This window comes from Microtus pennsylvanicus, chromosome 7, assembly GCF_037038515.1.
Source record: "Microtus pennsylvanicus isolate mMicPen1 chromosome 7, mMicPen1.hap1, whole genome shotgun sequence".
Taxonomy (NCBI): Eukaryota; Metazoa; Chordata; class Mammalia; order Rodentia; family Cricetidae; genus Microtus; species Microtus pennsylvanicus.
The window spans coordinates 55,963,354-55,986,382 of NC_134585.1; the positions used below are offsets into that span (position 1 = coordinate 55,963,354).

The 23,029-nt window shown below is 50.4% G+C and overlaps 2 protein-coding genes across 2 annotated transcripts; both read left to right on the forward strand.

Moving 5' to 3' along the window:
• The first annotated feature begins 4,343 nt into the window (after positions 1–4,343).
• Positions 4,344–8,684, forward strand: Trem2 (triggering receptor expressed on myeloid cells 2). The gene is made up of 5 exons (XM_075978943.1): positions 4,344–4,496; positions 6,453–6,803; positions 7,424–7,514; positions 8,155–8,345; positions 8,421–8,684. The coding sequence occupies exons 1-5, from the start codon at positions 4,457–4,459 to the stop codon at positions 8,462–8,464; spliced, it is 717 nt and encodes a 238-aa protein (XP_075835058.1). The 5' UTR covers positions 4,344–4,456; the 3' UTR covers positions 8,465–8,684.
• A 9,701-nt stretch (positions 8,685–18,385) lies between these two features.
• On the forward strand, positions 18,386–22,500 carry Treml1 (triggering receptor expressed on myeloid cells like 1). The gene is made up of 6 exons (XM_075978944.1): positions 18,386–18,454; positions 18,612–18,944; positions 20,218–20,344; positions 20,911–20,999; positions 21,427–21,479; positions 22,004–22,500. The coding sequence occupies exons 1-6, from the start codon at positions 18,415–18,417 to the stop codon at positions 22,307–22,309; spliced, it is 948 nt and encodes a 315-aa protein (XP_075835059.1). The 5' UTR covers positions 18,386–18,414; the 3' UTR covers positions 22,310–22,500.
• Positions 22,501–23,029: the final 529 nt, after the last annotated feature.

Sequence of the window (23,029 nt, forward strand, 5' to 3'; positions counted from 1 at the left end):
AACAAAGCCAAAAAACAAAACACAGGAAAAGGGAGTTGTAATTTGTCTCTCTCTGCTTCTTGACTGTGGGTGATGGAACCCTCAAGCCCCTGCTGCCATGGCGTCCCACCATGAGCCAAATAAATCTCCCATTTTAGCTGCCTTTGTCTGAGTATTTTATTATAGCCACAGGAAAAGATGCCAAGACACCTCCCTGGCACTAAAATACCAATTTTCACTGAAAATGGAAACAGCATTCCCCAAAATGGACTGATCCAAGTTTAGCAAGAAGTGAACGAGACAGACCCAGACATCTTGTTATGCTAGATGGTAAGGAAGCTGGCGGGATTACACCAGCCCAAAGGTCTCAGGAACTAACCAGTGTAGAAGGCTGAGTGATGCCCATGGCAACAGGAGCAACAACAGGACCAGGAGTAGTGGCACACGCCTTTAATCCCGGCACTTAAGAGACAGGCAGGTGGATCTCTGAGTCTGAGGCCAGCCTGGTCTGTAACAATAAACTTAAATGAATCAAATCTATTTAAATTGTTCATTTATACCTCTGTAAAAAATTTTAAAAAAATCTTAATGGCAACTAGAGTTTCAATAAAACAATACAGTTTTGTAAAAAATCAAACAGAAACAAAGAACAACAAACAGTTTATAAGTGAGGGAATGAAGCCCCCCTTTGTCTTTTATTTGGGGATGGAGCCTCACTGTCTCAACCTTCCTAGGGAGTACTCTGCAGCCTCTTCCCAGGGAGGGATTAGGATGTGCACTGCAGCCTCTTCCTATGGTGGGATTAGGGTGTGCACCGCAGCCTCTTCCTAGGGAGAGATTAGGGGGTACACTGCAGCCTGCTCCTTTGCCTTTTGTTTTCGTCATTTTCAAAGGTTACTTATTACTAATGTATATCTGTGTGACGTGTGAGCATGTATGAGCATGAGTGTGAGGTCAAAGCGCAACTCGTTGTCCCTTCTTCCCTTGAGTGGATCCCAGAGGTTGAACTCAGGGCATGGGGATCACACAGCCACTACTAATCCCACTGAGCAATCTCTCCTGCAGGCATCTCCTGTTTTTCTCAGCAAGTCGTGTCTCACGGGAGTGCTGAGCGACCCACGAAGAAGGAGCATTTGCTCCCACAAATGACTGGAGCACAAACTGCAACTGTCACAGAAAAGAACCCCCCAGAACCCCACAGAAAAGAGGCCCTGGGACCACGCCTGTGGAGAATTCACAGAGCCAGATCTGCAAAGACTCCACAGTTAGGCCATTTTAAGGAAGTGCTGGGATGCAGAGCAGGAGGGGAACACTGGGGTGTGAGTCAGCAGGCCACACTGTAGGGAGCCCTGCAGGATAAGCCATCTGGTTTCCTTAGCAAATGAAGCACAAGGGAAGAAAAAAAATTACAGGGAGACTAAAATAGGCACAGAGATGCTGTGCTGACTAGAGTGTATCCCTACTTTCTTAAACCTATAAAATGCATATGGTATTGCAGGGGCTGGGGAAGGCTCTGTCATTGCAGATGAGGACATAAACTTGGTCTCCAGAGCATACATAAAGAGTTAGGTGAAAACCCCGCTGTTTTCTCATTGTGTCATAAGAAGATCCCTGGTGAGGGGCACACACCACGTACAAAATGTGCAACAATGGGTGGATAGGTCTTGATTCCAAAACTCACGAAATAACTATATTTTAAAGGGCTAGTAGGCTAAAAATATCTTCTGTCCTCACACTCTTGGTTTGGGATGGATATATCATCAAGCATGTTGCTATTCATTGTATATAAAATTATGTAGCATAATTCTTTAATTGTTAAAGTTAGATGCAGTCATTGGGAGAGAGAGGACCCAGGCATGGTGCTGTACATTTATAATCCCAGCTATGGGCAGGTGGGGATAGGTTGTAGGCGGAGACTGCTCGTTCTTTCCTGACCTTCCTGACCCGGGATAATCACACAGAAACTGTATTAATCACAATACTGTTTGGCCAAAAGCTTAAGCATATTCCTGGATAACTCTTATATCTTAACCCATTTCTATTAATCTGTGTATTACCACGTGGTTGTAGCCTACCAGTAAGGTTCCGCCCAGCGTCCTGCATCAGTCTCCTGCGGTGTCTATAAGGCATCCCTTTGACTCCACCCACTCTCTCCTCCTCTATCTACTTGGAATTCCCGCCTTGCCCTATTCTGTGCTGCAATAGGCCCAAAGCAGCTTCTTTATTAACCAATGGTATTCACAGCATACAGAGGGGAATCCCACATCAATAGGTGAATCCTTGGGGTTCATGGACCAGACAGTGTAGCCCAACTGATGAGTTCCATGCCAAGTGAGAGACTCAAAAGATGAGGTGGAGAGTCTTGGAGGAAAGACATCTTTGACCTACACACACACACACACACACACACACACATACACACACACACACACACACACACACACACACACACACACACACACACACAGTGATACAGGGCCACTTCCCGCATTAGACCCTGACAAGCTGAGCTGTTTGCTCTGTTGTGGAGTACTGTCTTTTACTCCCCAGGAGTTCCCATCTCCAGATGACACTCCCTGTCACATGGTCCATCCCAGAAGGACCCGAGAACAGAGAACTATGCCAGAACTGAAGCCAGGTAATGCACCTGTAGGCTCCCAGCTTCTTTCCTCAGGACCTCTGGCATAGCTCAGTTTTCAGGCTGAAATGCCTCCAGATCTCCTGAGCTCTACCCCTGACTCACCAGACACCTTTGTGCCTTGGCACATGGAGGTCTCTGTGTCTGTGGAATCCTTGTCTTCCAGAACTCCAGGAATGCTCGGCCTGTCCCACTGGGTGACCAGAAGTTCAAGACGGGTCTGTGTGGACATGTGTGCCCTGGGGACACCCAGCTCTGCAGAGGAGGAAGTTTATTGAAAGCAGCTGCCATCTCCGTCAGACAAGCTTTGGCTGCTTGTGGAGCCCATCTTATGAATTGTTGGCATATCTTCATAGAAGGAGGGTGGAGAGGTCAATGGAGGCCACTTCTCTAAGCCACCTGCATGCAATTCTGCCCTAATTGCATGAGACCTTGGAGTCTTGGGGTGGGATTGTAGTGTACTGGTTGAGGAAACTGCCTGGGGAGGGGAGTCCACCCATGTGACCACAGGGAAGCATCATCCATACTATCTGAAGACTTCCACTGCAGCTGCTTTACAGCCACTCATGAAACTGCCTGGGGAGGAAAGTCCACCCATGTGACCACAGGGAAGCATCATCCATACTATCTGAAGACTTCCACTGCAGCTGCTTTACAGCCACTCTGCTCCTGCGGGCCGCCCTTCCCTTCACCCATGCTCTGTTCATAAGCCCAATTAGCTCATTAGCTGGGGACTGAAGAAATGGTTCAGTGGCTAAGAGCACTTGCTGTTCTTGTAGAGGACCCAGGTTAGGTTCCCAGCACCCACATGGGGGCTCACAAGTGCTCATCACACCAGCTCCTTCTGGCTTTGAAGAAGCGCATGAGGAGGGAATGGAGTTTGTTTACATTTCTCTAGGGAAGGGATTCTTTTTTTTTAATATTTACTTATTTATTTGTTTATTTATTTATTATGCATACAATATTCTGTCTGTATGTCTGCAGGCCAGAAGAGGGCACTAGACCTTATTCCAGATGGTTGTGAGCCACCATGTGGTTGCCGGGAATTGAACTCAGGACCTTTGGAAGAGCAGGCAATGCTCTTAACCACTGAGCCATCTCTCCAGCCCTAGGGAAGGGACTCTTAAAGCACACTCAGAGTTTGCCCATTTCCCCATCCCCTGCTGACTGAGGTAATAGTCACAGTTAACCCTTGCTGAGGGCTTCTGTGCATCTGGACCCTTGATTGTAGCAAACCCCATGACGCCCCCGATAAACTTGCTTATCACCAATGGTCCTATCTTACAGACGCACAGAAGCACAGCGAGCACAGCGAGAGAGGTTACAGGCCTGAGCGGACACACAGCAAACAAAAAGTCTGCCTCTAGCTTATGTCCCTAGCTGCTGCCCTACCCAATGAGGTCGTAGGCAGGAGCTGGTGACATGCCAACCTCACAAGAAGCGGCTGTCCTCCAGGAGAGGCTGGCACCAGTGGATGAGGGACACTGTGGCCACAGTGTGAGGATAAGAGCCCCCAGGGGAGGTTTTGCAAGGAGATGGAAGAATCTAAAAGCCTGACTGGCGACAGCCATGCAGGGCCAGCCTGGCAGCACCGCGGGAGGCATCTGCCCTTCAGCCAGACTGCGGAGGCCTCTTTCCTTCCTCCCTCATGTCCTCTCCTTCCTTGAATCATAGCGCCCACCCTCGTCCTGACCGTTGCTCAATCCAGGAACACAGTTCCTGTGACTGAGCCTGACTGGCTTGGTCCTCTCTTTTCTGCACTACAAGGGAAAGACGAGATCTTGCACAAGGGACTCCGGAGCCACATCTGTTCTCTTTGGCTGGCCGAGGAAGGGAGCCATGGGGCCTCTCCACCTGTTTCTCCTGCTGCTGATCACAGGTGGGACCTGCCCTCTACAATGTTTCCTTGAGCAGATGGCTGGGTGGGGGTGGGGGTGTTTCGGAGGGGTACTTTGAAGGAGGCTGAAGTCCTGGCATGCTCAAGTGTCCTGTTTGGCCCTGCTTTCTTCCCCACTGGTCCATGTTCTTCGCACCATCCTTCCCAGGATCAACCCCCACATGTAGGGAAGGCTAAGGCTTGACTGTACTTGGTCACTGCAGGAATTGTGAGGGCGGCACTAGCTGTCGGGTGGGGGCCTGTGGAAGCGCTGCTAAGAGCCCTTAAACACTCAAGGAGCACTGAAGCATAAATGGAGTGGCAGAATGGGAGAGAAGGCTAAAGGAGGAGAGACTTGGGTTGGGATTTGCATCCTCCTCAGCGCTTCCCACATTTGACCTCAGTGGGAGCTGAGGATGCTGAAGGCTCTACCACTGAGTCCTCAAGTGTGACAGACTGCCTCCTCCCACTGTGGGCTGGGTACCTCCTGCAGCCCAAGAGTAGTGGACAAACCCAGGTGAGAGAAGAGGCTGAAGCATCTGGAAGTAGAGGGAGATGTAAGGCGCCTTAGCCTGTCTGGAGGCAGCTGGGTAGAGGGGCAGATGTGTGGCGAGAACACACACATGAGGTCTCTACTCCAAAAGGCGGCTGCCAGATCTTTGACCCCACCTTCTGTATTTCCATCTCAGTAATAGCTGGAGACAAGATGCAAGAGACAGAAAGTTTAGATAAACCTTTGTCCCCCTGCTCTGGCCTCAACTTGGCGGGTGTTCCAATGCCACCAACCCTACCCCAAGATGATCCCCAAAATAGCAGACACATGTCTCCCCCAAAATAGCTTTGAGACAAGTCCTCCAAAAAGAGGAACAGAGCCACAGAAACAGGGAAGCTGGGAGTTAAAGGTCAGGAAAGGAGACTCATCCAGTATGGACGACTGGAGAGAGGACATGATGCAGGGGCAGGGAGAAGGGGATCCCAGACCTTTAGGAAACCACCCTTTGATCCATTAACTTTGCTCTCCTGAGATGAAGAAAGGAAAAGAGATAATCTGGTCCCATACGACAGGAGGGAAGATGTCTAAAATAGAGCCAGAAGGGTTTTAAGAGCAAGGCATGGCTTAGTCAACACAGTGCTTGGCTTGCAAGCATGAAGACCTGCATTTGGACCCACAGAACCCTTGAGAACAGCCTGGTGCGGTGGCATGTGCCTGCCTCTCAGGGATGGAGGCATGGGGGACAGAGACAGGCAGATCCCTAGAAGCGCACAGGTCAGCTTGGTCTGTGTGGTGGAGTTCCTTACTGTAGGAGTTACAGCTTGTTGCTGTGACAAAATATCTCAGAAAAGCAACTCAGTGAAAGGAGGGTTGGTTTTGCTCGCAGTGCAGGGGTATGCATTCCATCCTGGCGGGGAAGGCATGGCAACAGGAGGTGGCTGTTACATTGTATACTTAGTCAAGAAGCCGAGAGAAGAGTGCAGCTGCTGGGCTCTCTTCTTGATTTTGATGTAGCGGGGGACTTCCGCCCATGGAATGCGGGTGCCTCACACCAATGAACTGAATCCAGATACTCTTCCATCGATATTCCCATAGGCTAACTTGATCTAGAAAGTCTCTCACATGCAAGCTCAGAAGTTTGCCACCTTGATGATTCTAGAACCTGTCACGTTGACTATAAACATTAGCTTTTCTTGTATACTGGTAAGATACTCTGTTTCAAACAAAGAGTGGACAGAGATTATTCTGATGATCATGTGTACACCGTGTTCCCTGCATCCCTGGAGCTACCCCAAAGGTGTCTGGGAAGCTTGTAAGAAAAGCAGACCCTAGACCCCAGGTGTGCCACCTTCTGCTTAGACACCCTAAGCTCTTTAAGGGTCCTGCCTGCAGAGGCTGCTCCTGGCAGATAGATGCTCAGTGAATGCTTGAGTGGATGAAGTGACAAGTGACAGTCTCCTCTGCAGAGTTGTCCCGAGCCCTCAACACAACGGTGCTGCAGGGCGTGGCTGGCCAGTCCCTGCGGGTGTCATGCACTTATGACTCCTTGAAGCACTGGGGGAGACGCAAGGCTTGGTGTCGCCAGCTGGCTGAGGAGGGCCCATGCGAGCGTGTGGTGAGCACACACGGTGTGTGGTTGTTGGCCTTCCTGAGGAAACGGAATGGGAGCACGGTCATCACGGATGACGCCCTGGCTGGAACCCTCACTGTCACTCTGCGAAACCTCCAAGCCAGTGACGCGGGTCTCTACCAGTGTCAGAGTCTCCGAGGTCGGGAGATTGATATTCTCCAGAAGGTTCTGGTGGAGGTGCTGGCAGGTGAGTACAGCAGCTGGTCGCACCTTTGCTTGATCCTTGGGACAGACCTCATTTTTGTGTGACTGTTCCTGGGAGACATAAGCAAATTCTGTCCCAGATTAGCCAATAGCAACGGATTCAAGAAAAGGTTCCACCCAGGTCAAGCTCAGTGAACTAGTGAGTTTACTGGGGCTACTTGTAAGTGCATGGAGGAGGGTTTATCTATGGGCAGCTCTAAAGCAGCTGCGTCACCAAAAGCCCATCCCAGCATCTCTGGAGCTCCCTAGATCCCTGAGCTCCTGTATCCCTGGAGCTCCTGCATCCCTGGAGCTCCCTGCATCCCTAGAGTTCCCTGCATCCCTGGAGTTCCTGCATCCCTGAAGCTACCTAAATCCCTGGAGCTACCTAAATCCCCAGAGCTCCCTGCATCTCTGGAGCTCCATGAACAACTTGTATGGAGCTGGTCCTAGTTTGAGTCTCTCCTCCCCAATAGCTGTAATGGCTTAGGGTGTGTGTATAAATCTCGTAAAGGTTCATGAGGTTCCTGAGCCTTGTAGTTTTCTTTACTTCCTGAGTTATATGGTGCTCCCCGACAGACAGTGCCCTAAAGGAGCAGCGATCTCATGGCTTGTCTCTCACAGACCCTCTAGATGACCAAGATGCTGGAGATCGCTGGGTCTCTGAGGAATCAGAGAGTTTTGAGGGTGCTCAAGTGGAACACAGCACCTCCAGGTACAGTGGTGGTCCCCCCTCGGACTCCTGGCGGTGACTGGGGATGGAGGTCCCAGGACAACAGATCAGGCAAACCCCAGGTGTAGTCTTGTGTAAGTTCCCTCCCACCTGCTAGTGCATTGACGCTACTGGGCTTAGATAGTAAGAAACTGGAGGCCTTCGTGACAGTTTCCAGAATTCTGAAAGAGCAGCCCCCCCCCCCCAGGCTCCTGCTCTCAGCAAGAAGTCTCAGGACTTCAGCTTAAAACCATGAGCCCTGGGACTCTGCTTCTTCAGAAGAACCAGAACGCATCCTAGCTGCTTCATGTACTAATATAGAAATGATACAAACACTGAGCACATGTGCAGGTGCATCCTTCCCTATGTACTAATACAGAAATGTGTTCTACAACTGCATGTGTTCTGCATGTGTACAGCTGCATACCTGCGCACCGCATGCACCATAGCATACCACAGGAAACAGCTCAGCAGGGAAATGGGATGTGTTTTGTGCACTCAGCAGGTGATTCCTCTGAGCTCCATAAAGTCCCATCCCAGAGATAGTGTGGCCAAGCCCCTAGGAATCTCTGGTTCCTCTATTCCCTCTCTAAGGGCAGGTTTCACCCAGTAGGTCACCTGTAGTCTTCCTTCTCTTTCTAAGGAGCCAATCAGGAGAGACTTCCTTCCTACCCACTTCCATTCTCCTCCTCCTGGTCTGTGTCCTCTTCAGCAAGCTTCTTACAGCCAGCATCCTCTGGGCTGTGGCCAGGGGCAGGCAGAAGCTGGAGTCACCTGTGGCCAGTGGGCTGGACTGCAGCCGTGAAGCTGGGCACCAGCTTCAGATCTTGACTGGTGAGTGGGGCAAGCTGGGGGCTGTTAGGCCCGGACAGGGCAGGGATTGAAGGGACTGAGCTGTGTCTATTGCAGGACCCAGAGATCCTGAGAGAAGCCCCCCTGAAGTCCACCCATGAGCCATCCAGTTTGGGTACTCTCCCCCATGGAACCAAGACTTCTGCTTCTTCTAGTTTGGCTTCAGAGGCTACTTCTGCCTAAACCCGTTCTCTCCTAGAAGCAGGAACAATCATGCCAAAGCCCACCTCTCCCAGAAGCAGGAGTACTCACGTGTTTGTGTGCTAGAAGGTTACCTGTCCGCTGCTGGGCTATGGGCATTAAACACTCAACCCAGGACTATCCACTCTTTCTAGATGGTTCTTCGCCTCATAAAGGTCTTCTGTGGGACTAAACTCATGGTCGTGTTCATGCTAGGCATGAACTTACCACAGAATTTATGCATTTGGATGAGAAAAAAGGAAAAAAGGTACCTTACTTGAGGCCTGGGGTCCAAAGATAACTGAGTTTCCTTTTTGGTGCTGTGGTAAAATACTGACCAACAGCAATTTAGGGGAGAAAGGATTGATTTTAGCTCACAATTCCAGATTACAGCTCATCCCAGAAGGGAAGTAAAGGCAGCAGCAACTTCAAACACCTTGTCACAGCACATCCGGTCAGCAGCAGGGAGGGAATGGACACAGACAATACCTGTGTTCAGCTCCTCTCTGTACCGTTACCACTAACACAGCCCAGGAGCCCCCCTCTGCTGAGGGAATGGTGCTACCCTCAGTGGGCTGGGCCTTTCCACATCTGTCAACATGTAATCTTTCCACCCCCTCAGACATGCCTGTGTGCCAGCTTCATCTAGACAACCTCTCTTTGAGGCTTTCTTGGGTGACTCTAGATTGTGTCGGGATGAGAGTTAAAACCGACCACCGCAGTACCATGTCTTCCGTCCCACAGGCTCCAGCCAGGTCGATCTTCTCATCCTCATTTCCCTTCCCTAAATTTGATCACCAAGTCCTTCTGTGGGAGAGCTGCTCATCTTCCTACTCCTCCCCTCTGGCATTCTCTCCACCAGCTCCTACAGTTGCCCCACCCCCAGCCCCAGGCTCCTTCCTCGCCACTCCCACTTCTGCCATTGAGGGCCGGCCAACCCTCTGACTCATCCTCTCACCTCCCAGCTTCCCCTCTGGAGGAATGACAAAGACTGAGCCACAGTAGCTGAGCTGGACACAGTCCATGCCCCTGGATGTACTGAGAGGGAATGGAAGCTCAGGGAAGGAGGGGACACATTCACCGTCTCTAGCAGAGCCTGGAAATCCAAGTTTCCCTCCACATTCTCGGCACCCTTCCCTCTAGCTCTGTCCTGCTAGCACATTTATGGACAAGTGCATTGCAACATGTTTTGAGCATGATCCAAGCCTGGGGACACAGTGCAATTCTGCACTTGAGTTCTTGTTCTAGGGAGAGGAGCTGGTGGGGTGGCAATGAACACCGTAAAGGGGTTTATGTTCAAAAGCAAAAACTTTCGACGAAAAGTTAAAAATAAAGCCAAATACAGAGGAGATGGAATGTGCCATTTTGAGCAGGACAGTCAAAGGGGACACCTGAAGGAAATTAGGAACTATGAGGGCATTGTGGGCAGGAAGAATTTGAGGCAAAGGTAACAGACAGGACATGTCCGTCTCTTCATTTCTGCTGCTGTGATGAAACATCTTGACCAAAGGTAACATAGGGAGGAAAGGGCTTGTTCAGCTCACTATTCCGAGTCATAGTCCATCAGTTTGGGGAAGTTGAGGCAAACTCAAGCAACTGGTCACATTACATTTTTAGCTAAAAGCAGAGAGAAACAAATGCATCCACCTGCCTGTTTGCTCAGTTAGCTTTCCTCCCCTGTTCAGTTCCAGGCCCAGTGCAGGGAACAATGCTGTCTGAATTAATGCTGAGTCTTCCACCTCTGCTAACAGTCAAGACAATCCCCCTGACATACCCCAGACAGATATGCCCACAGACATCCATACAGACATGCCCAAGATAGGCCCACAGGATGCCCCACAGACATACCCACAGACATGCCCACAGACGTACCCACAGACATGCCCACAGACATACTCGTAGACATACCCACAGACATACCCACAGGTATACCTGCAGACATACCCACAGACATGCCCACAGACATGCCCACAGACATACCCACAGACATGCCCGCAGACATACCCACAGATATACCCACAGATATACCCACAGACATACCCACAGACATACCTGCAGACATGTCCACAGACATGCCCACAGACATACCCACAGACATACCCGCAGACATACCCACAGATATGCCCACAGACATACCCACAGATATACCCACAGATATACCCACAGACATGCCCGCAGACATGCCCGCAGACATACCCACAGATATACCCACAGACATGCCCACAGACATACCCACAGACATACCCACAGATATCCCCACAGACATACCCACAGACATGCCCGCAGACATGCCCGCAGACATACCCACAGGTATCCCCACAGACATGCCCACAGACATACCCACAGGTATCCCCACAGACATACCCGCAGACATCCCCACAGACATACTCGTAGACATACCCACAGACATGCCCACAGACATACCCACAGGTATCCCCACAGACATACCCACAGACATACCCACAGGTATCCCCACAGACATACCCGCAGACATCCCCACAGACATACTCGTAGACATACCCACAGACATGCCCACAGACATACCCACAGGTATCCCCACAGACATACCCACAGACATACCCACAGGTATCCCCACAGACATACCCACAGGTATCCCCACAGACATACCCACAGACATCCCCCACAGACATACCCACAGACATGCCCACAGACATACCCACAGACATACCCACAGGTATCCCCACAGACATACCCACAGGTATCCCCACAGACATACCCACAGACATACCCACAGACATGCCCACAGACATACCCACAGGTATCCCCACAGACATACCTACAGACATCCCCCACAGACATACCCACAGACATACCCACAGATATACCCACAGACATGCCCACAGACATACCCACAGGTATCCCCACAGACATACCTGCAGACATCCCCACAGACATACCCACAGACATGGCCGCAGACATACCCGCAGACATCCCCACAGACATACTCGTAGACATACCCACAGACATGCCCACAGACATGCCCACGGACATGCCTGCAGACATGCCCGCAGACATACCCACAGATATACCCACAGACGTGCCCAAGACAGACATGCCCATGGATATCCCCACACACATGCCCACAGCCCAATTTCATGTGGACACAAACACACACCTAACACCCTGGCCAAGATTAAAGAAGAGTGTATAGAACTCTCTGAGGGACCCAGATGAGGAGGGATTAAACCAGCCACACCCAAGCTTTCCATTGGTCCTGAGAAGTGGACACCCGAGAATCCATGTGGCCATGGTGACGTGCGCATGCTTTACCGTCTAAATGAGTTTGGAATTATGGGAAACATCTGCCATGTTATGTGTTCTCCAGCCTCACTCCACATAGCCCTCCCTGGGGTTCCAAACCTGCCTTGCACATTCCCACTTAGACCACAGACCCTGACCTGGAGCTCTGAGATGCTGGCTCAGCCTGCTGGGTTTCTCCAACTGCCTCATTGTATCCTAAGTCTATCACATCACCCCCACAGATCCAGCCCACAGTCAAGTCAAACCCTTCTCAACTGTCTGTCCTGAGCCCCAGGCTGTGGAGTGGGTCTTAGAGGCTCCCTGGGACATGCCTGACACGCAGAACGGTGGCCGCTCTCCTCTTGGAGTTTGCTCATCCATGTCCGAGATGCCCACCTCAGTGTTCGAGTGACCATGGAGATGCCCAGCCTTGGACTAAGGATCACCATGGACTGAGAAGTAGATAGATCCTGGACCTTAGTCTCATCTCTACTTCCCGACAGCTTGTAGTAAGAGGTTCCTCAACCCACGACAGGTTGGCTGATTGTAAAAATAGATCAGCCAAGCAATTAGTCAACCAATGCCCTCCTGGTCAATTTCACAGGGGTTTAAATGATTTTTAGGGGTTGGAGAGATAGTGTCTTCATTACAGTGCCTCTATCACTGTGAAGAGACACCATGACCAAGGCAACTTATAAAAGGAGGCATTTGATTGGGGCTGGTTTTCAAGTTTCAGAGGCTGTGTCCATGAGCACCTTGGTGGGGAGCATGGTGCTGGAGCAGTAGCTGAGACCTTAATCTGAGGTCTGATCCACAAGCAAAGGGCAGAGAGAGAGAGAGAGGGGTGGGGCTGGCATGAGCTTTTGCTACCTCAAAGCTCACCCCCAGCTGTAGTTGTATTTTAATAAATAAAGCCTCCCTGAAGATCAGAGAGTAAAACAGCCCTGCTGGCCAATGGTGACACACATTTTTCATCCCAGTAACCACACTAGTTTGCCATAGACACCCTGCGGTAGTGGTGTATGCCTTTAAACCCAGAACTAGAGAGGAATGTAAGACCAGAAGAGACAGGTCTCCACTCAGTTTCATTTTGAGGATTCGTGGAAGCCAGGTTGCCATTTTGGCCTGAGGTAGAGGTAAGAACCAATGGCTGGTTGTTTTGCTTTTCTGATCTTCAGGCTGGACCCCAATATCTGTCTCTGGGTTTTTATTATTCGTGCTGCACCCAGTGACACACATTCTCCAACAAAGCTACACCTCCTTAACTTCTGTGAATGAGAATGGCCCACATAGGCACATCTATTTGAGGGCTTAGTCATCAGCAAGTGAACTGTTTGGGAGGTGTGGCCTTTAGAAGAGGTGTGGCCTTATTAGAGTACCTGTGACCTTATGGGAGATGGTGTTACTGAGGATGGGCTCTGGGGTTCCACACACCAGACTAAGAGGGAGTCTCTCTCTCTCTCTCTCTCTCTCTCTCTCTCTCTCTCTCTCTCTCTCTCTCTCTCTCTCTGTCTCACGCGCGGTCAGGCTGCTGCCTGCTGATCAGGATGTAAAGCTCTCAGCTACTGTGCCAGCGGCATGCCTATCTGTTTCCTGCCATGATGATAATGAATTAACACTCTGAACTGTAAGCAAGCCCCAAGCCCCAGTCAAATGCTCACATCCATAAGAGTTGCCTTGGTCCTGGTGTCTCTTCACAGCAATAGAAGTGACTAAGACAGCTTGCTAAACAGTCCATCAACTGGGAAGCAAACATTCAAATATATGAGCCCATCTTAATTAGGGTTTCTATTGCTAGAAAGAGACACCATGACCACGGCAACTTTTATCAAGGTAATTGTTTGATTATGGTGGCTCACTTACAGTTTCAGAGGTTTAGTTCATTATCATCATGGCAGGAAGCATGGCAGCGTGCAGGCAGACATGGTGCTGGAGAAGTAGGTGAGAGTCCTACATTTTGTAGGCATAGGAAGTCAACTGAGAGACTGGGCAGTATCTTGAGCATAGGAAACCTCAAAGTCCACACCCAAGGCGACATATTTCCTCTAACAAGGCCGTGCCCACTCCAATAAAGTCACACCTCCTAATAGTGCCATTCATTCCCTATGAGGTTACAGGGACCGATTATATTCAAATTACCACAGAGCCTAGTGTGGTCATTTTCATTCAAACCACTACAGAAGGCTCAGTAGTTAAGAGCACTTGGTGTTCCTATAGAGATGGGAGTTTAGTTCTCAGTGGCTGTTTACAGTGGCTGTAACTCCAGCTCCAGAGGATCTGACTTCCTCTCCTGACCTCCTCAGGCACCTCTCTATGAACATCTGCACGCGTGCATGCGCACACACACACGTGCATGCACACACATACACACATGCACACACACACACGCACGCACACACGCACACACTCCCATGTGCACATGTGGCACACGTCTGAGCACAGCTCTGTTTGTCAGCAAGCAGCTTCGTTCGCTGAGTCATTCTGTGTCGTCACTGGGTTTTTGTGAAGTAAAAAGACATAACATTTGTGGAACTCCCTGACTAGGTGTCCAGTACATTGTAAGTCCTCGACAAACACTGACTTTCTCACTGTAAAACCCAGCAGCATCATGCTTCCCTGGAGGCCAGGGTCCCTCCAGGCCCCACTGGTCCAGCAGTGAACCATACTGATATGAAGATCTCGGTTTAACATCTGACACAGTCCCATGACACACAACACCTCTGTAACTATTTGTGGAAGAAGTCCAAGGCTGGCCTGCGGTGTCAAGACAGGAGAGAGTCCAGGTTTATTCAGGGTCTTGTATCCCAGGAAGCCCTCAGTTCCTGTGGTCATTCCATCACCCCTTCTACTAGTCTCGGTTTAATGTATTGAGCTCTCAGGTACTTAGGACATCGACAAACTGTGCCTGGGAGGAAAGAAACGAAGAGGAAGAAGGGAGGGCAGGCACTTTGCTCAGCTGCTGAGGTTGGAGCCTGGTTCCCACAGTAAGTCAATTAAAGACAAATACGGGGAGGAAGAGCAGAGAAAGGAAACATGCCTAGTGTGGCCACACTAGGAACAGCGACTAGACCAGTGACCTCCAAGACCATCTTCATTTTTTCCCTCCATTTTTCTTGTGTAGACATGAAATGTATGTTTGCGTGTGTGTGTGCGTGCATGTGTGAGTATGCATATGTGGATGCACATTTGTACATATGGATGCCCAAGGTTCCATTGTCAGTAATGATTGTCAGTAATCATCCTTGCTGGTTGTGGTGGCTTATACCTTTAATACCAGCACTAGCGAGGCAGAGGCAGGAGGTTCAAGGTTCTCTGTGTTCAAGTTGGTCAGAGTTCCTGGTCAGCCAGAGCTACAAAGTGTGACTAACTCAAAAGAAGAGAGAAATCACCAAGGCAGGATCGCTACCAAAGCTGGTGGCATGGCTCGTCTCTCCAGCCAGCTTGCTCTGGGAGCCCATCTCTGTTTTGGGTGGAGGGAACTACAGGTGGACTGCTACGCCTGGAATAGTATTGAGATAGGTTCTCAGATCCAAACTCCTGTCTGCATGCTTAGGCAGCAAGGGCTTTATCTGCAGAGCCATCTCCCCAGCATCTATCTTTGGGGTATTAGCGTGAGCTCTGGACTTGAAGAGAGGGAAGAGCCATGAGTAAGGCATCTCTGCCAGGTGCCATTCTGCCCACCATCACTTTGTGGCAAGATAACCTGATGACTGTTATAACTGTGTGAAGTCTCCCTGGGAGGCAAATTCCCCTCTGAGCACTGCTTAAGGCTTCGGGCTCTTCCTTCCTCCACCATGGCATCTCAGGGGCAACTCTGATTCCTCAGGAGTCCATTGTTTAATAGGCTGGTGATGTGGGATTCCCTTCTGTGTGCTGGGAATGTTTTATTGTCATTGGTTAATAAAGAAGCTGTTTTTAGCCAATGACTTAATGGAGTAAAGCCAGGTGGAAAATCCAAGCAGAGTTGTAGAGAGAGAGAGAGTAGGCAGAGTTGAGGAGATGCCATGTAGCTGCCAAAGAAGACAGATGCCCTGGAACTTTACTGGTAAACCACAAGACTCGTGGTAAAATATAAAATAATAGGAATGGGTTAATTTAAGATATAAGAGTTAGTTAATAAGAAGCCTGAGCTAATAGGCTAAGCAGTTTTTTAATTAATAAAAATTTAATTAATTTAATTAATTTCTGTGTAATTATTTCAGGTCAGGGCAGCCAGGAACAAACAAGCAGCCTCCATGACCAGGCTGGTAGTTGAAAGATAGGACGGGAGTGTCTCTTTAAAATATTTCCATTTTTAGCAGAGGAGTTATAGGGCAGGGGAGAGGAGGGAGGGAGGGAGAGAGGGAGGGGAAGAGAAAGGGAGGGAGGGAATGAAAGGAAAGAGGGAGGAAGAGAAAGGAGGGAGGGAGGAAGGAGGGAGAAAGAGAGAAGAGGGACTGAGGGAGCGAGAAGAGAGACTGAGGGAGGAAGGGATCGAGGAAGGGGGAGGGAGGAAGGGAGAGAGGAGGGAGGGAGGGAGGGAGGGAGAAAAGGAGGGAGGGAGGGAGAGAGGGAGAAAGGGAGGGGGAGAGAGAGAAGAAAATCTTCTGCACTTCTCTGAACTCATCTTCCACACCAGGGCAATATGACCATCCCTACATGTGGCTTGAGTTCTGACAAACTCTGTCATGCCCAGCTCCCCAGGGCAGTTTTGGGATCAGATGTTTCTTCTACAGGCAGTGAGTCCGAATCTCGGGACCCCCAAATGGACTTGCAGTCAAGAAGTATGAGAATGCTAGGGTTTGAAATGCCCCCCAGGCTCATGTGCGTGAACACATGGTTCCCAGCAGGTGGTGCTGAGGGGTGTGGAACCCACAGTTCCCAGGAGGTGGTGCTGAGAATGTGGACCCACAGTTCCCAGGAGGTGGTGCTGAGAATGTGAACCCACAGCTCACAGCAGGTGGTGCTGAGGGTGTGGACCCCCACACAGCTCACAGCAGGTGGTGCTGAGGGTGTGGACCCCCACACAGCTCACAGCAGGTGGTGCTGAGGGTGTGGACCCCCACACAGCTCACAGCAGGTGGTGCTGAGGGTGTGGACCCCCACACAGCTCACAGCAGGTGGTGCTGAGGGTGTGGACCTCCACACAGCTCACAGCAGGTGGTGCTGAGGGTGTAGACCTCACAGTTCCCAGCAGGTGGTGCTGAGGGTGTGGACCCACAGCTCACAGCAGGTGGTGCTGAGGGTGTGGACCCACAGTTCTCAGCAGGTGGTGCTGAGGGTGTGGACCTCACAGTTCACAGCAGGTGGTGCTGAGGGTGTAGACCTCACAGTTCCCAGCAGGTGGTGCTGAGGGTGTGGACCTCACAGTTCACAGCAGGTAGGTCTAGAATGTATGGAATCTTTAGATGCACAGCAGTTGGGCCCTACTTCAAATCTGTCTTTGCTTCTTATCTACCTCCATGGGGTAGCCTCACCTCATGTTTCTGCTGCTATGCCTCTGCTATGAAAACAGACCAGCATTTCCTGAAATGGCGAACCCCAATAAACCTTTCGTTTCTTAAGGTGACTTTGTGTTAGCTATAAGAAAAGTAACATACAGGCACAGTGATTCACCGTCCTCTTTAGAGAGATGCAGAGACAGAGAAGGAAACAGACAGACACCATTGCTTTGGAGTATAAATGTATTTAGAAAGGCAAGTGAAGGATGTACAAGTCTTCTGTCTGTTTCCCAGTCTCTAGTCCTGAGGGATGCTCACTGCTCAGTCACACTCAAGCATAAGGGCTCTTTGCACATACAGTCAAACCACATACAGAGGTGGGAATACTCACGGAGAACAAAGTAGGATATTACAATAATGCTTGAAAACTAAGAAAGAGAACATGTGAATTAAAAATGTCAAGAAAAATGGGTTTGGAGCAATGACACAGTGGTTAGGAGCATTTGCTGCTCTTGCAGTGGGCACAGGCTGTTTCCAGAGCCACATAACAGTTCACAAGCATCTGTAGTTCCAGGGTTCAGGCCCCCTCTCCTGGCCTCTGCGAGTAATACACACATACACTCGGGGCACTTACATAAAGGCAGAACGCTCACACACTTAAGATAAAAATCAATCTTGTTTTAAAAGAAAGAATAGGGGCTGAAGAGATGACTCAGAGGTCAAGAGCACTTGCTGCTCTTCAAGAGTTCCTGAGTTAATACCCAGCAACCACGTGGTGACTCTCAACCATCTGTAATGACATCTGGTGCCCTCTTCTGGCCTACAGGGATACACACAGACAGAATATTGTATAATAAATTAATTAATTAATTAATTAATTAAAAAAGACAGAGTTTCTCCTGCCTTCCTGGAGCTGGGCCCTCTCACTATTCCCCTGGGTGGGAAGTCAGACTCCTTCTTCCCGCCTCTCTCACACTCGCCTACCACTCTCTCAGGGTCTTCCTAGCCCTGAGCCAAGCAAGCCCTGGAGAAGCTCCCTGCCCCCAACCTCGGAGATTCCCACCCGTGTAACTCTGTTGGCCTCTATGGTTACTGGAGAGCTCACGTGACTGTATGAAACAGATGTTTCCTGCCCCCTAGGGCCTGCAGTGTCTGTGAGGAGGCCACACAGAACTGTTGTCTGCCCAGCCATGGGCTGCTACCTGCTGCTGCTGCTCCTGGGACTGTCAGGTAAGGTGAAGACGGACCACATACCTCCGTCCCCAGCCAGATGTAACGCAGATGCTGTACCTTCCCCTTGGATCCCCACATCTCTATGGCAGAGGGTGGGCTAGAACCCCTGCCTGCTTCTATCCGACCCTCACTCCCACCTCTCTTCCTTCCCCAGGTCAGGGCTCAGCCGAGAGCCATCCCGAGGTGCTGCAGGCACCCGTGGGGTCATCCATTCTGGTGCAGTGCCACTACCGGCTCCAGGATGTGAGGGCTCCCAAGGTGTGGTGCCGGTTCTCGCAGGAAGAGTGCCAGCCACTGGTGACCTCAGCTGTGGTCCGAGGAGCCCCAGGAAGTGGGCGCATATTCCTCACTGACCTGGGTGGGGGGCTCCTGCAAGTTGAAATGGTGACCCTGCAGGAGGAGGACACAGGGGAGTATGGCTGTGTGGTGGAGGGAGCCGCAGGGCCCCAGACTCTGCATAGAGTCTCCCTGCTGGTGCTTCCACCAGGTGAGTAGTCGGGATGGCCTGAGGTGGGGACTCTTGGGAACTTGGGGTGTGGGGCCCTTTTGGAAGGCATTGGGGGAGATGCCTTTTTGACAGCTCTGTGACTGAGTGGCAACACCGGAACTGTTTGGGAAGCTGGAGATAAGGAGCTAAGTGGGCAGCCCCCTTCCTCCCCCTCTTCCTCTCCTTCCCCTCCTCCTCCTCCACCTCCCTCTCCTCTCCCTCCCAGGACTTTCCGTCACAGCATCTCTGTGGCCCCTGTGTGTTCCTTCAGCTCTCCCAAGATTGAACTAGCTTTGTTTTTCTTGATGTGAATTTCAAGCACATAACAGAATTTAATTTTTGTGCCTTCCAGTGCAAGTGTGTGTGTACAGAAATGTGTGTATACAAGAGTGTGAGGGTATATGTGTGTGTACAGGAATGTGTGCATACAAGAGTGTAAGGGTATATGTGTGCGTACAGGAATGTGTGCATACAAGAGTGTGAGGGTATATGTGTGTGTACAGGAATGTGTGTATACAAGAGTGTGAGGGTATATGTGTGTGTACAGGAATGTGTGTATACAAGAGTGTGAGGGTATATGTGTGTGTACAGGAATGTGTGTATACATGAGTGTGTGGGGATATGTGTGTGTACAGGAATGTGAGTGTGTGTGTATACATGAGTGTGTGGACACATGTGTGTGTACACAAGTGTTGGATATTTGCGTATACAAGAGTGTGTGGTGGGTGTATGTGCGTATACAAGAGTGTGTGGACATATGTGTGTGCACAGGAATGTGTGTGTATACATGAGTGTGTGGACATATGTGTGTGTACACAAGTGTTGGATGTGTGTGTATAGAAGAGTGTGTGGTGGGTGTATGTGCGTATACAAGAGTGTGTGTGCACGAGTGTGTGGGTGTATGTGCACATGCAAGGCCCGCACAGCATCAAAGGATGATACGGGATGTCCTGTTCTATCACTTTCCACCTTATTACTTTGAGACCCTCAGCCTGAAGCTCACCGTCCTGGACAGACTGGCTGGCCAGAGAGGGAATTGTCTGTGTCTGGTCCCCAGCACTGGGGTCCATAGCCAGCGTTTTTACATGAGTATTGAGGATTTGAACTCAGTACCTCATGCTTGCCCACTGAGCCATTTCCTCAGCCACACCTTCCTTGATGGTTTAAAGTTGATCTTCACAGAGTTCCTGAGTCTTCCCTGAGCGTTTAGTAAGGGCCGTGGAAGCTGCTCCACAAGGACTCTGCACTCACGGATTGTTTCCTTCTGCCTCAGTTCCTGGCCCAGGAGAGGAGGAGGCAGAAGAGAAGGAGAGTTATAGAACTGGAAGTCTGCCAAAGGACCCCTCCCTGGACCCCGCGGGGAGTGCTGGTCCTCACGAGTTCAGAAGGCATGAGAAAAGGTGCCAAAAACAGTGGTGTGGGCCAGGGGAAGAGGGTACTTAACACACAATTGGTTTGCAGTTGTAGACCAGACCAGATGAGGCTGGAGAGATGGCTCAGCAGTTAAGAGTCCTTACTGTTCTTGCAGAGGGCAGAGTCCATTGCCAGCAGTCTCAACAGCCCGTGACTCTAGCTCCATGGGATGTGCATATACGGGCTCTCGGGCTCTCTCTCTCTCTCTCTCTCTCTCTCTCTCTCTCTCTCTCTCTCTCTCTCTCTCTCTTTCTCACACACACACACACATGCACACACACACACACACACATTTTAAAAATCATCTCATTCTACTGCTGGGGAACTTCTCACCTCTATCCATTTCAGCAACCATCCGTTCACTCTGGTGGCTCACTGTGAAAATGTGTCTCTCCTCTCCCTGATCCGGGCCTACCCTCAAGCTCCCTTCCATTACCTCCCATTTATGGTTCCCAAAGAAAGTGGCAGTTTCTCCCACTACTCCAGTGCTCTTGGTTGGCAGTTCACTTCGGGATTCAGGGCTAAACCCAGCCTATCCCTTTGTGTCTCTCAGTATCCATCTGATCTGGGGTGCTGCAGTGCTTCTGCTGGGCCTGCTGGTGGTGGCTGTGGTGCTGTTTGCTGTGTTGGCCAGAAAGAAAGGTATGAAGCTATCCTCCTCCTCCAGCGGCTCAGTTTGGAAGAGGAGAGCAGGAGATCGGGTGTGCTTCCCATATGAAAAATCTTTCCGTTCTTTAGACCAGTCCCCATTGCTGGAATCCCAGTGGCTGGGAGGGAAAAAGGGAAGGGAACTGAGCTAGTGCAGGCGGAAGAGGGACAATGAAGTGAGAAGTGGGACTGGAGGAGAAAGGATAAAGGAGGGAATTCCAGCGGGAAGGCTTAGTGTGGTGGCAGCTGGAGAAGCTGAGAGTGGGCAGGGAAGCAAGACAGGCTTGTGGGGTGCGAGGTGGAGGGGTTAGGAGTAGAGATGGGAGAGGGGAAAGTGAGTCCGCACTAACAAAGATTTTGGAGGCTTTGGGGGGCTTGGAGCCACACTGCAAGGGACTAGACTGTTGTTTTCTGCTGCCAGGACATAGGCTTGGTGTCTGTGCCGGGTCCCAGAGCAGTGGTGCTTCAGGCATGGTAAGAGACCTCTGTGGATTTCCCTCACCCATCACACTACTGGGCAGGTGGAGGAAAAACAGACTCACCATGGTCCAGACCCTTGCCTTCCTCGGGGCTTAGGGTATTTTCACTTCTGTTTTTAAGACAAGGTTTCTTTATACTTGACTGGCCTTCAGCTTACTATGTAGACCAGGCTGACCTCACAGACATCCACTTGCCTCTGCCTCCTGAATTCAGGGCTTAAAAGTGTGCACAACTCCCAGATATTCTGTTGTTTTGTTTTATCTTTCAGATAGGCTCTCACTGGATATACTGCTGGCCAGCCTGGAACTCACTATGTAGACCAGGCTGAACTTAAACTCTTGAGTTCTGAGAGTTTGTGTGTGCATGCACATGTGCGTACTACCATCCCTGGCCAAAGGAATGGCCGCTCATCCCTTTGACATGCTGGATTGTTACAGCAGGTCCAATATGGTCTCCTTGTCCCATCAAAGGGAACCCTGGCACAGTTCCTTTGTGTAACTTGCCTGTTTTTATTCCAGGAGCCCTCCTCAGCGGTCCCCCACAGCAGTGACTCTGGACTGGCTGCCGGATTGCCCACAGACATCCCCTATGTGAGGCTAGACTCACCACCTTCCTTTGACACCACCTACACGAGCTCTCCCGTTGATCCTCCATCAAGGAAATCCCCAGACCCGCCCCTACAGCCCCCTCTACCTCCTAAGGTTCTGATGCCATCCAAGCCTGTGACACATGCCACAGTTGTCTTCCTGGGAGGGGACAAAGATGACAGATCTTCCTGTGAGCCTGCTCAGGATCTACCCACCCAGTTAAATAATATACCTTAATTTATATGCCAGGGATTAGCCCTGGGGCAGTCTCTGCAGCCATACAACATGCCTAAAGTATGTTAGCAAGTAGTGACTTAGGGGACTGAGTCCCTCGACTTAGTGGACATAGAACATGGTGCTCAGATATGGTTGAGGTGCTTGGAGAAGAACTCTGCCTGCCACTTCTTGGAACTAAATAAACCCTGATGGTGTACAAACTCTGTGTGTGTGTGTGTGTGTGTGTGTGTGTGTGTGTGTGTGCACCAAGAGGTCAATGGCAGTCTCTTTACTTTTTGAAACAAGGTCTTTCCCTGACCCTGGCCTAATGAAATGGGCTAGTTGACCAGAGAAACCCAAGGACCTCCCTTCTCCACCTCTTCAGAGCTTGGATTACCGGCATCTGCTGCGGCACCAGCTTTTTATCTGGATGTTGGAGAATTGAACTCAGGTCCTCAGGTTTACACAGCAAGCCCCTTATTTATGGATCCATCATCTCCCCTGGCCCCAATATGTGAACTCCTAATGGTTGAGTGCGTTCACTCGTCACCTGGTTTACAGACTAGGAAGACTCTGGTCCTGAGCTTGCATTGCCAGTAGGGAAGTGGCTTCTCCTCTGGCCAGACCACTGCAGGTGAGAACAGAAGGTCTTGCTCCAAATTACTTCCTGCCCCTAGCATGATGCCAGAGGGTACCGATTCATTGGCTTGAGTCTAGAAATCTCTTCTGCTCTGTACCTTG

Bases quoted from the DNA above. Each gene is read 5' to 3' on its own strand.
- Trem2 (XM_075978943.1), top strand. From the start codon at position 4,457: ATGGGGCCTCTCCACCTGTTTCTCCTGCTGCTGATCACAG. The intron at 7,515-8,154 runs GTACAGTGGTGG...TCTCTTTCTAAG, and splicing joins GTGGAACACAGCACCTCCAG to GAGCCAATCAGGAGAGACTT. The intron at 8,346-8,420 runs GTGAGTGGGGCA...TGTCTATTGCAG, and splicing joins CCAGCTTCAGATCTTGACTG to GACCCAGAGATCCTGAGAGA.
- Treml1 (XM_075978944.1), top strand. From the start codon at position 18,415: ATGGGCTGCTACCTGCTGCTGCTGCTCCTGGGACTGTCAG. The intron at 20,345-20,910 runs GTGCCAAAAACA...TGTGTCTCTCAG, and splicing joins TTCAGAAGGCATGAGAAAAG to TATCCATCTGATCTGGGGTG. The intron at 21,000-21,426 runs GTATGAAGCTAT...TTCTGCTGCCAG, and splicing joins TGTGTTGGCCAGAAAGAAAG to GACATAGGCTTGGTGTCTGT.